This window comes from Phoca vitulina, unplaced genomic scaffold, assembly GCF_004348235.1.
Source record: "Phoca vitulina isolate PV1807 unplaced genomic scaffold, GSC_HSeal_1.0 scaffold2, whole genome shotgun sequence".
NCBI lineage: Eukaryota > Metazoa > Chordata > Mammalia > Carnivora > Phocidae > Phoca > Phoca vitulina.
In genome coordinates, this window is record NW_022589705.1 from 92,595,762 (window position 1) to 92,608,778 (window position 13,017).

At 50.2% G+C, this 13,017-nt stretch overlaps 1 protein-coding gene across 3 annotated transcripts in view; it reads right to left on the reverse strand.

Annotated features, from left to right (window-relative positions):
* Positions 1–13,017, reverse strand: part of DISP3 (dispatched RND transporter family member 3) — a 57,252-nt gene that overhangs the window by 24,553 nt on the left and 19,682 nt on the right. For all 3 annotated transcript variants that reach the window (XM_032393677.1, XM_032393688.1, XM_032393669.1), the window contains exons 2-3: positions 4,795–5,896; positions 3,662–3,881 (exon numbers count right to left, since the gene is read on the reverse strand). In XM_032393677.1, the coding sequence (XP_032249568.1) occupies positions 3,662–3,881; positions 4,795–5,893 (1,319 nt within the window). In that variant the 5' untranslated portion in view covers positions 5,894–5,896. The remainder of the gene's footprint in view (positions 1–3,661; positions 3,882–4,794; positions 5,897–13,017) is intronic.

The following is a 13,017-nucleotide window of genomic DNA, read 5'->3' on the forward strand; positions in this document are numbered from 1 at the left end:
CAAGTCTAAGCAGAAAGCCTCTGAAAAAGTGGCATGGAGTTTTTGTTTTATTTTTCTTTTTGTAGTTTTGAGAAACAAATATTAGAGTTTGTAACTGTCAGGGAAAAGAGTTGTGCAGAATACACCAGGCTCCCAGTTGAAAATTCTAGAGAATCAAGGGCAAACAAGAGGCAGATTGAAACTTTGCACGGCTGCAGCCCTGACTCAGCAAAATGGTTGGCTACTTAAGGTGATCAGTCACAAATCTGTCTGCCTAGTGGAGAGAAGGACAAACTTTCTGTGCAGGAAAAAATATCATCTGGACCTCTTTGTTTTTTATACACAATGTTCATCACTCAATAAAAATTACCAGGCATACTCATAGGCAGGACCACATGACCAAAAACCAAGTGAAAGAATAGACTACAGAAACAAATCCACAGGTTATTCCTATATTGAAAGTCAGCTGATAAGGACTTTAAAATAATGATAATTAATATGTTTAAGGAGAGAAAGGATAATATGGACAAAAGAAATAAAACTAAAGAATTTCACCAGGGATTTAGATCAATAACAAAGAATCAAATGGAAATTCTCCACAGAAAAACTTAACATTAACATTAAAATCTCAGCAGATATTACTTGGCAGATTAGATATAACAGAAGACTAGAGTATAACAGTGAACTGGAATATCTAAAACATAGAAAGAAATGAAACATAGAAAGTAACATATACTAGAACATAGAAAAAAAAATAAAAACCTTGGAAAGAGCAATGAAAACACATGGAACTCAGTGAAAAGGTCTAACATTTGTGTAATTAGAATCCTAAAAAGGAATCCTAAAAGGTAAAAACAATATTTGAATAGGCAATAGCCAGGAAACTCCTAAAACTGATGACAGTTATCAACCTACAGATTCAAGAAGTTCTGTGCATTCCAAGCAGAACAAATACAAAGAAAACTACACTAACATAAATCATAGTTTCACCACTCTTGGTGAAACCAAAGCCAAAAAAGAAATCTTAAATGCAGCCAGAGAAAAAAGATAATTTTTCAAAGAGCAATCAAAATATTTACAGCTGACTTTCCCACAGAAATGATGGAAGTCAGAAGACATGGATTGAGAGCTTTAAAGTATTAAAAGAAAATAACTACCCATTTATAATTCTATACCAGCAGAAATATGCTTCAGAAATGAAAGTAAAATAAAGATGTTTTCTAGGCAAACAACACAATTTATCACCAGCAAACCTGCACTAAAAAAACAAAAAAGACAAAACTACTAAAGAGAGTTCTTCAGATCAAGAAAACGATTCCAGGGGGAAACATGAAGTTGTAAAAAGTAATGAAGAGCAACAGGAAAAGTAAATATGCGAGTAAATATAAATGAGTACTGACTCAGTAGAGTAATAATGTAATGTCTTATGGGGTTTAAATGTATATAGAATTAAAATGCATGCAACAAGATATAAGCTCAGTGAACATGTTCTAAAATTCTAGTATTATCAGGGAAGTAGTAAAAGTGACCATGTGTATTATTCTGTAATAAATCAAGGAGCATGTTGCCATTTCTTGGGTAACCAATAATAGAATAATAAAAAGATCTGATTATTCCACAAGAAGATACTAAAGTCAAGCCTATAGGAACTCTGCTTGTCACCACACCTATGAAGCTCTAGGGGGATGGGAAGGGGAAGAGAGGCTTTTCTACTCAGGCAGAGGTTTTGATTCAGCAGCTGAACATATTACACAGAGGTAACTGTTGGTATCTGAAACCCTACAGATCTTCCTGCAGCCAGCCTCTCCCAGCTTCCTAATGCAGCCAGCCTCTCCCAGCTTCCTAATGCAGCCAGCCAAGTACCTTTCTCAGGAACATCTCCATTTATTCATCCATCTACCCATCCACTCGTTCATTCCCAAGACAAATCCCTCCTAAGGGGTTCCTGGCACTGTACTGGGGGCTAGGCCTATAGAAGTGAACCAGGAACAATCCCAGGCCTCAACAAACTCACACTCTACTGAAACATAATGAATCTAGACTTCCTGAAATTTTAATGTGCAAACAAGTCACCTGGGAATCCTTCAGGTCAAGGAAAGGCCTTGAGATTCTGTATTTATAACAAGCCCCCAGGTGATGCTGATGCTGCTGATCTAAGGGCTGCCCTTTGAGTGACAAGGAATTAAACAACTAAAATACAGACTGCCAAGGGCTACTATGGAACTGTAGCTCAGAGAGGTGAGAGAGCCCACTGAAACTCACACAACTAAGTGGAGTCGCTGGCATGCGACCCTAGATATATCTAACTCAACATATGCTTTTCCCTGCCTCCTTTAGGGAGAGGGAAGGGCACGGTGGAAGGGGGCAGAGTGGGCTTTTGATCCAGCTTTAGGAAGAAACTGCCCAGGCTGGATCTTAGTGGATGAACAGGGCTTCCTTGGCAAAGAAGCATGGCTGGGAGAAGGCTCCTAGTGCAGCGACTGGTGTAAAAGCACAAAGGGTAAGGGGTCCAGATTCAAAAGCCTGGATATTTTTTTTTTTTTTTTGAGAGAGAGAGAGAGCATGTGCAAAAGTGGGCAGGGGCAGAGGGAGAGAATCTTAAGCAGGCTCCACACCCAGTGTGGAGCCCAACGTGGGGCTCAATCTCAGGACCCTGAGATCATGACCTGAGCCGAAATCAAAAGTCGGATGCTTAACTGACTGAGCAGCCCAGGTGCCCCAGAAAGCCTGGATTTTAATGTCATTCCACCATTGGACAACTTCCTTAATTGTGCTGTGCCTCGATTTCCTCAACTGTAAAATGGAGATAATCATAATAGCACCTACCTCACTGGGTTGGTGTGAACATTAAATGAGATGTTGTGTATAAGGGGCTTCTACCTGCTCTGTGCCACATGAATTTTAGCTCTGATTTTCACAGTAGTTGCTCAAAGTAGTTGCTCAATGTAATGGATGAGTAATGGAGGGAACAAGGGTATTTCAGGCAGAATGATTCCTCCTGTGTCTGGGGCTGGCCTGTCAGGGCAGAGGACTGAGAGGCATTCCAGTTATTGTCCATCAGGACTGACAGATGAACTATCTAATGCTCTTTCTGGGTGAGGAGGGGCCTAGTTGTATTCTTAGACACATATCCCAAGGTTTGGAGGACAACCAAAGCACCCACTGCCTGAGAGCACCTTCACATCTCTTGGCTCATCTCCTCCTAATGCCTCCAGAAGGGTATCAGGACTCACCATCCCCGTTTTAAAAGCAGGCAAACTGCAGCCTAGAGAAGAAGAGTGACTTGCCAACTACCTCCCTGGGTAGTAGAGGCAGAGAGGCCAATACTCCCTGGTCAATACTCTTTTCAGAAAGCCCTTTAGCACCATCTCAGGAGAAAAGCAATACCCCACACCTCCAGGGGCAAGAACTGTGGGATTTTCTGCCTCCGCCAAAGCTGTCATGTTCATTACCTATTAGCACTGATCAAGAAAAGGAGTCTTTCAGCTATCCGAGTGACAGGGAGGATGCATCGGGCTCTGCCCCTGATTCAGGAAGAAAGACTTCCTAGGGAGAAGGTTGAGGGCAGGTGATCTGGGGTTTAGGAGAAAGAAGCACCTGGAAGATAGTTTCTTGCCCTAACACAGCCCTTTCCTGGTATACACAAGGGCAAATACACACTGGGTGCAGCTGGACCTCCTACCTAGTAGACTGCTTGGCCAGCATGGCCACGTAGGTGACCACAAAGCTCTGAAACTTGGCCCGCTGCTCCTCCCAGCGATCGTCCACCGAGTAGTAGTTGGGCAGGGGTGCTCCAAACAGGATCTCGCTGCGCAGGAGGGAGCTCTTGAGGTTTTCTGCGGAGAGGCCCTCGTCCACATACCAGTAGAACTCGGGGTGAGTCATGGCCAGCTCTAGGGAGCCTGCAGGGGTGGGGGCCCAAGGAGCTCAGAGTGTCAACTCCCCCCCAGCCCTCCATCAACGTCACTCTGGCCTCCTCACCATCTGACTCCTTTCTAAGGACGTAGGAAACTCCCCCTCAGGCTGCCTCCAACTGTCCCTAATGGGACAGAGAGAGGGTTTAAAGAACTCACTGCCCAAGAGCAGCAGCCCCCAGACCTGCTCAGGCAGCGCCCAATAAATTCACATTTTATTTGCATGTGAACTTCACCTAATTCCAAGGCTCAGTCTTTGTAATCCTTGAACTCCACCTTCCCATTCCAGTCCCCCTCCATCTGCCTAGAACCTTGTTTATGTGTCCCTTAAAAGGCACACCTAAGCCCCCAAGCCTCGCAACCATTCTCTAGCCCCCTTCAAGTCTCATCCCTAAATTACCTCGAACTAACCCCATCTTGGTCTCCCTTCAACCCCAGTCTCTCCCCTATCTTCCCCTGATTAGATGCCCAGTCCTCTGTCACCACACCTGGGCTTCCCTCTAACCAACCTCATGCCCAAGCCCCAGCCCATGCTTTCTCTAACTCCCAATTTCCCTCAACCTAGGTGTGCGCCCAAACCTCCTTCCTTGCCTCCCTCGGATCCCATCTCACACCCAACACTGCTCCCAGCCCTTCGACCTATCACCTTCAGGTCACACCCAGCAAGCAACTCCAGCCTGACTCCGACCCACAGCCGAGTCCCACCCCAACCTCCTTCAGGTGTGAGTCCAAGGCCAGGTTTCCTATGTGCCTCTAAAGTACCTTGTCTCAACCCGAGGAAGACCCAACCCCCAGCCTCATCAAGGCCCTGCCCCTTATAAGCCCCACCCACCCAGGGCCCCATCTCTTACAAGCCCCTCCCCACCGATCCCCACCCCCAGCCACAGACAGGTCTGCTCACCCCGGATGTCAGCCAGGTCCTGGCCCATGCCATCATAGTAGATCTTGCCGCCTCTCTCAGTGGGGAAGAAATAGGTCATGAGCGAGCTGGGTGGGGAGCAGTAGGAGTAGGACCCTAGTGGAAGGTCCTTGAGCACCTCATGGGGCTTCCAGCAGAACTCCCGGAAGCCCGGGTGGTCCATAATCTTGCGCTCAATCTCGTGGATTGTGACCAGCCGCTCACTGGTGAAAATGTTGCGTTCTGCGTCGCCGCGTGCCAGGAAAATGAGCTCGATGCGCCAGTGCGCATGCGTCTGGGTGTTGGAGCTGACATACGAGCGGGAGTAGTCCCAGCGTGAGGCACCTCGGCGGGCTCGGCTCTGATTGGCCGCAGCCACGGCAGGGGGCGGGGCGCTGGGTTGGCACCGCCCATTCTTCTCCAGCCTCCTGTTCATTGGGCCTTCACTCTGGTTGGCTGCCAGATCCGCCGGGGGTGGGGCCTCGCGCCGAAGGCGCCCAATCCGATTGGCTTTTGGTTTCTGGTCGGCGGAAGTGTCCGGAGATAGGCCTGGGCCGCGCCTTGGGGCCGCAAGGACAGCTGGGGGGGGCCTGCTGACCTGCCGGGAGCGGTTGCCCAGATGCAGCTGCTGCAACTGCTCTGAGATAAGGCGCTGGAGCGTCTCAGAGGTGAAGTCGGCCAAGTCGCGCCGGTTGCGCCCCCAGGACCCAAACTGGGACTTGAGCGCCAGCGCGAGGGCGTCAAAGCGCTGGGAGGCCTCGTGGTTGCGGATCTCAAAGGCGTTGTAGGAGATGTCAATGTCCAGCGGCGGGTAGTAGAGGAACATGAAGGCTGACAGGGCCATGGGGATGCTGCAGCCCAGGAAGAGCACCAGCCCCGCACAGCACGGGTTTGTGAAAGCCCAGCCCAGAGTACTCCAGAAGCCCGAGGCCGGGGGCCGGGAAGGCAAAGTCCAACGCCGCCAGCAACACTGCCCTCCTTCCCCAGCTTGCGGCCCTGGCTTCTGGGCCCTCCTAAAGGCCTCACCCGTTGCTTCCTCCTCCTCTTCTTGCTCCTCCTCTAGCCACACATCCTGCAGCAAAGGGTCATCCTCCGAGTCCATAGCCTACAGGAGAGGGAGAGGGTCAGCAGGCTGGAGAGAGGGAGAGGAGGGTGCCCCGTGGCTGCAATTGCCCAGCCCTGGGAATCGACCCCGTCCACAAATACTACAGTGGAATTGCATCGAGCAGGCATTTAACTCAACTGAATTTAATCACTCGTACACAAAACAGAAAAAAATATGTTATTTGTCCATCACCTCCCCCAACTAGATCTTGGCTCTCAAGGTCCCGGAAAAGGGAGAATCACAGCCCAGTTGCAAACAGAAGAGATATTCCTTCCCACGTAAGGGCTTTTTGAAGGGAACTTTGTGCCCGATTTCCCAACTTTTGCTTCACGCTCTGATTTTATTTTATTTTATTTTATTTATTTTATTTTATTTTATTTTAAAGATTCTATTTATACGACAGAGACACAGCGAGAGAGGAAACACAAGCAGGGGGAGTGGGAGAGGGAGAAGCAGGCCTCCCGCGGAGCAGGGAGACTGATGCGGGGCTCGATCCCAGGACTCCGGGAACATGACCCGAGCCGAAGGCAGACGCCCAACGACTGAGCCACCCAGGCGCCCCCATGCTCTGATTTTAGAACTCAAGGCCAAGGTGAGGTGTTACTCCACTATAATCACTTTTATTTAATCAGCAACTCTGAAGTACCTTGCAGAAGTATCAGGGTAGAAGGGAAAGAATGTGATCTTTGGAATCAGATGGACCCGAGTTTGGGTCCTGGTAGCGTGAACTTTGGCAAGGTGGGAAACCTCTCTGAACCTCAGAGTCCTTGTCTATAAAATAGAGGTGGCCATTCCTGCCTCACACAATTGCAAGGAAGGTCAAGGGTGGAAGCACGCTGCAGTCTGTGCAGTATATTCGTTATTATCTGTCACATAAACAGATTTCTTTGCTCCCCTCTGGGGGCTGTAATGTACTCAGCCATTGTCCATGGGGCTGTGCTGGAGCTAGATGCCTGTCATGGCTCTCCTCAAGAACTCTCAATGGCTCCCCACCCCCTCTTTGGGACGCTGCAGCTGCAGCCACTGTTTGTCAGACTCAGACCACTTAACATGCAGCTCCAGCAACGTCAAACCTTTGGGCATGAGCAGGGGCCAGGCATCTGTCTCCCCAAGACTTGGGCACAAGCAGCAGGAGGGCCTGGCAGGAGAGGGCAGGCTGGGCAGCCTGAGGACTCCAGCAGGGTGGCCCGAAGGCAGGAGGCCTTACAGCATCCCCGGGCATGGCCTGTCCCCCTTGTCCCTCCTGTCCTCTGTTTGGACGGAGAGAGACTCATTATCCAGTTAGATGCCAGGCATTGAGAAGAGGAAGCTAATTATGCCAGAGCTGGCTAATTAATGCTGCCTTTCCTATTAACATTCTCTAGAGTGCTTCATTTCAATTAGACGGTCTGTCCAGGAAGAGAGGGGGCTGCCGACAGCCCAAAGAAAGTGAGGAAGAGAGGGTGAGGGGAAGGAGGGGAGCAGAGACAGGGAGACAGGAAATGGGAGAGATGAGAGACGAGACAGTTGGAAAGAGGAGACAGAGAGGAGAGTGGAATTGGATGGGGGTGGGCAGACAGAGATGCAAATAGGGAAACACAGAGAGAGAAACAGAGTGGGGCGAGGGTGGGTGGGAAAGGAGGAGGGCAAAACAGAAGGCTTGAAAGGGAGAGAGGCCTGGCAGGGGTGGGGACTGCTCCTGTAATATGCAAGATTTCTATGATGAGATCATCAGACTTTCCATTTGCCATGCCCTAAAGCAAGCCTGCCGAGGGGATGGTATATGCTCCGCGGCCCAATTTGTATCAGCAGAAACTCCCGAGTGTGAACCAGAGGCAGCTCAGACTCACCCGGAGTCCAAAGGGCAGAACTAAGTCAGCCTGTGGAGGTGGGGGCAGGTGGGAGCCTCAGCCCCATTCCCGGCCTTGGAAGGAGGATGCCGATGGCATATGATGGAGGGACTGGGTCCACTTGTGCCTTTTTTCTGGGGTCCATCCACCCTATCCCCAGCCTTTTGGGGTGTACAGTTCATAATATGTTGATGTGTTTGTGTAGGGGGGCATCCCAAGGCCAGGATTCTGGATCACAGCTGCACTCCCCAAGTGATTTGGGGGATCCTCTAACCCACTGCTATTCCACCAGGAATGCCACTCCCTTCCCCAGGTGTCTGAGTCTAAGGCATCTTTCAAGGTCTCGCTCAAGTGTCACCTGTGACAAGAAGGCTTCCCAGATCTGAAGCCCCCAGCTGCCTGCCTAAGCTTCTCACCGTACTTCAGGGGTAAAAATTACTTAGGGACAAGGCAGGCGAGGCAGAATGTTAAAGACTATGGCTTTGGAGGCAGACAGACCTGGGTGCCGATCCTAGCTGTATGACTTAGGGCAGACAGGGTAGCCTTCCTGAGCCTCGGTTTTCCCATCTGCAAAATGGGGCTAACAGTACTCCTCACAGAGGTGGTTGGATGATGTACACAGTAGGCTGACCACAGTCCCTGGGAAATGACAACTACTGTCCCGGTATACTCTGCTTCTCCCCAAAGGCTGCGAACTCCTGCCAGACCCATGTGGCCCATTGCATCTGCCATAGATGATCACAGCAATCTCTCTTATCTCATGTGCTTTTCTCATGGTATGACTGAGATTTCTCCCGTCCAGAATTAATGTCTGCATTCCTTCCCCTTGAATCCGGGGGTGTGGGGGTGTTGGTGGTGTTGAGACCACAGCAGAAGTGGTGCTCTGAGACTTCTGAGACAATGGGAGAGGCTGCTTCCCCCGGGCTCTCTTGGGACACTTTGTCCTTGGAACCCAGCTGCCACACTGGGAGGAAGTCCAGACGAGCCCAGGCAGAGAGACCACACGTAGGAGCTCCTGCTGATAGCATCAACCACCAGACACGTGGGTAAAGACACCTCCAGTCAAGGAGTAACCCAAGCCTTCAGGTCTTCCCAGTTGAGGCCCAGGTACTGTGCAGGAGAGCTAAGCCACCCTCTCCCGCACCCTGTCCTGAAAGTCCACGAGCATAACGCATGGGTTGTCGTACATCACTAAGTTTGGGGATGATTGCTGACATCGTAACGGTAACTGGAACAATTACAATGAATCCCTGTCCCCCATGTGTGACTCCATGCCCTGCAGACAACATTTGCTGGATTTAAGTGACCAGAAAATTGGGCACAGCCATTCTGCCTCCTGGTGAGAGCCCCACAGCTGGGTAGACATGTCCAAGAGATCAGGGACTTCGCTGTTATGTTCCCTGCTGGGTTCCATGTGGCCTAAAGTACTCGGTGGGGAGCAGGGGGTGGTGATCGTGCTTAACAGATATTGTTGAATGAAAGAAGGCAAAGGAATCTCTGGAGAACCTGACTTAGATATTAGATAAGACTTCCCCCTGGACAGAGGATGGTCACCAAACAATATAAACATATGGCCGAGGGTGTGGTTACTTCTGCCTGGGGGCAGGGGGGAGGATCTTGAAGAGGATGAAACAGACAAGCAAGAAGTGGACTTGATGAGTTCTTTGTCTATTGTGCCCCCTCCCACCCGCATGCCCACCTTCTCAGTCCACCCCTGGAAAGAAAAGCTGCCATGTGGGAAATGACGCCAGACTGGTGGTCGGCCACCAGGGCTGCAGGCCTGGCTCAGTCACCAAATTTCTGTGTGGCCTTGGGCATGTCCCTCTCTTCTTGGGGCCCTGTCTCGCCCATCTGGCATTGGGATGGTGAAGAGCCAGGTCCTTCTAGCGGTGACATCCGTACAAATTGCAGAGGAGTCCTAGTCTGCAGGCCAACAAGGGTGGGTGAGATCTGAGAGACCCTCCCCAAACCCAGGGAGGCCCAGCTGGCAAGTGGGGGCTGACAGCGATGCCGCAGTGGGCAACCACCTCCTCGGGCCCTTCCACAGGGTGCGCAGCAAACTGCACATTTATTTTCCTTTCTCAAATGATGGGAACTGATAGCTTAGCAAGGAGCTCCAGCTGCTCCATGGAAAGGAGCTAAGGACAGCTCCACAGTGCCCGGCGCCAACTTCCATTGTGCCTTTATGGTCTTCCATTAGGGTGGGCCCTTGGGGGTTGCTTCTGCTCCTCGCCCGCTCTGTCTCTGTCGCATACACACACACACACACACACACACACACACACACTCACTCACTCACTCTCAGAGGTGGCCAGAATTGAACTCTGGGCCTCCCAGGAGCCCATGAGCCAAAGTGGACATACATCCACAAAACAAGCTCTCCTCCCTTCTCTTGGGAGAAGCGAGTGGGGCAGCTGCCTACAAGGAATGGTAGACCCTCGGGGCCTGGAAGGGAAGAACCTGGCCCAGTTTTAAGGGCCAGGTGTGGGACAACCCAAAGACACATTTGAAGCATAATCTCAATTTTATAACAGAAAAAATAATTCCACATGTATATGCATTAAAAAAAAACCCATTTATAGTGGTTATCTCGGTCTGGGAGGATTATGGGTGATTTTTATTTTCTTTTTTATACTTGTCTATTTCCAAGTTTTCTGCAGTGATCAGGTGCAGCCTTACTTTTAGAGTGAGAAATAACTGTTATTTAAAAATAGAATGTGTGTGTATATGCATGGAAGGGATTTTGCTAACAACCTTCAACTCTTTGAGGAGTTACTATAATCAGCCTTGGAGGAGGGTTCCATCTACCAAGGAGAGAAAATGAGGAGGGGTGACCAAGCTGCAGCAGGAAAGACCCTGGTTAGACAGCAGAAGGACCTGGAGAATGCCCAATGAGTGAGCAAGTGTGGAAATCTCCTGCTCCCCTGAGATGAACAGAAGGGTCTTTAAAATGAACAGGGAGTAGATTATGGCTCACTGGGCCCAGAAGGGACACCAGAGTGTAGCCAGTCCAACTCCTTCATCCTCCAGCTAGGGAAACTGAGACCCGGTGAAGAGAAGGGACTTACCCAAGTTCTTATTGGGTAAGAATGGGCCTTTGGTGGGAGGCGATGTTACCCTTATTGGGTAAGGCCAGGTTCTTCCTTTCCAGGCTCCGAGGGTCTACCATTCCTTGTAGGCAGCTGCCCCACTTGCTTCTCCTAAGAGAAGGGAGGAGAGCTTGTTTTGTGGATGTATGTCCACTTTGGCTCATGGGCTCCTGGGAGGCCCAGAGTTCAATTCTGGCCACCTCTGAGAGCGAGTGAGTGGCAGAGCCGGGACTCTTGGCTTGGAGGGCTCAGTCGGCTCCATCGCCAGATTCTGAGCCGGGGGGTGGGGAGGGGGGGTTGGCAGTCCCCGGAAACAACCAGGCATGTGCACCCAAAGAGCCAAATGGGGAAGCTATTTTTAAGGTCTAGGGAAAGAAGCATTCTTCAAGTCCCAAGCTGGGTGGACTCCCCTACCTGGACAGAATGGGGCTTTGGTGGGAGGCGATGTTGCTTCACAGACACCCCCAGGCCCCTCCTTGCTCTCCTGCGGAGTGGCTCCCAGGGATGTGGCCCCACACCAGAGGCTGCCTTCGGCCCTAGTTACAACTTCCCTCCTCCCCACGATGGGTGACAGAAACCTTCCTTCTTCATTGCCTTACCTCAGCCAGACTGTTAAAATGTAATAAAAAAGATCACATTAGACCTGCAGATTCGACTTAAAATACGTATATGTATATATAATTTAACAGCAATTAGGAGCTAATCAGCTTTTTCTTCCTGTCTCGGGGTGTTTTGTCTCCCCGATGCAGCAGCACTGGTCCTTGGAAACATCTCGGGGTCTTTGATTCTCCTACCCTTCGGCTGAGAGATTTGGGCGCAAGTTCAAAATGAGATCGTTTGAGCTGAACAGTCCCATTTTCCCCTGATGCTGGAGTGGGGACATTGTGTTCTTCTCTGCTTCCCGATTCTGGGTCTGGTCCTTTGGTGGATTCAGCTCATCTGAGGCAGAGAAGGGAGGACAGGAGAAGGGCGGTCCCTCCTGGGCAGCGATGTCCTAAGTCCTAATGCCCCATCTTCTGAGAGTCTGCCACCCTCCAGCTGCCCCAGCTATGTGCCTGCCATCCCGAATCCCAAGCCCTTCTCCGAGACTGGGGCACTCCATCTCAGGAGGCTGCAGAAGTATTAGAGACATGGTGGTGAAATTGGGGCCAAATCACACGGATGGGGTGAAGCCAAGAGTCCAACTGCCACAATGCAGAAACTGCCACCCATTTAGATAATCATAGTTTAATAATCAGCTGCATGTCTACCATGTGCAGGTGCTCTATCCACCCTCTCTCGTACTCACATCAGCCCTGCGAAGGAGGCATTACAAGCTTCCCCATGTGACAGCACAATAAACAGAGAGGTTAAGTGACTCCCTTGGGGTCACACAGGTAATAAGGGGTGAAACTAGAGTTTGAACCTCAGGTCTTCGGATTCTGAAGCCCATGATCTTTTCTCCATTCCAGGTAGCCCTTAAGTTCCTTGAGAGCTGAGATGTCAATACCCATGGAGGAAACCTACAGCTCTTTAGCAAGCCCACATGAGCCCCACAAGGCCGGAAATCACTCAGGTGTCAGCAGTTCTGCTTCTGGTACGTGACAGCTCAAGGCATGACTTAAAGGAAGTCTCCACCAGTCTCGGAAGCCTGGTCTTCCCTTTGATGGGAACATGGGTTGGTGGTTAACTTTATGTGGCTGGGCCATGGGATGTCCAGACTTGGACCAATGTGTGGGTGTGGAGACTGAGTAAAGCAGAAGGCCTTCCCTAATGTGGGCGTCATCCAATCAGTTGAAGACCTGAAGAGAATAAAAAGGCTGAGTAAGAGGAAACTTCTGCTGGAGCTAGAGCATTGGTCTTTTCCAGCCCTCAGACTTGGCCTAAAACATCGGCTCTTCCTGGGTCTCAACTCTGCTGGATTTCAGGCAGGAATTTCCACCATCGGCTCTCCTGGGTCTCCAGCTTGCCAATTGCAGACCGTGGGACCTCTTAGTCTCCATACTTATGTGAGCCAATTATTTTGTCTATCTATCTATCTATCTATCTGTCTATCTATCTATCTATCCATCCATCCATCCATCCATCTATCTACATCCTATTGGTTCTGTTTCTTTCTAATACAATTTCCCTAGAGGGAAAGTACAGGTGAGGCAGGGAGCCCCAGCCTAGCAGCTAGATCTTAGGTGTCTCCTAGAGTCTTCTCTCAAAAAGCCGCAAGTCT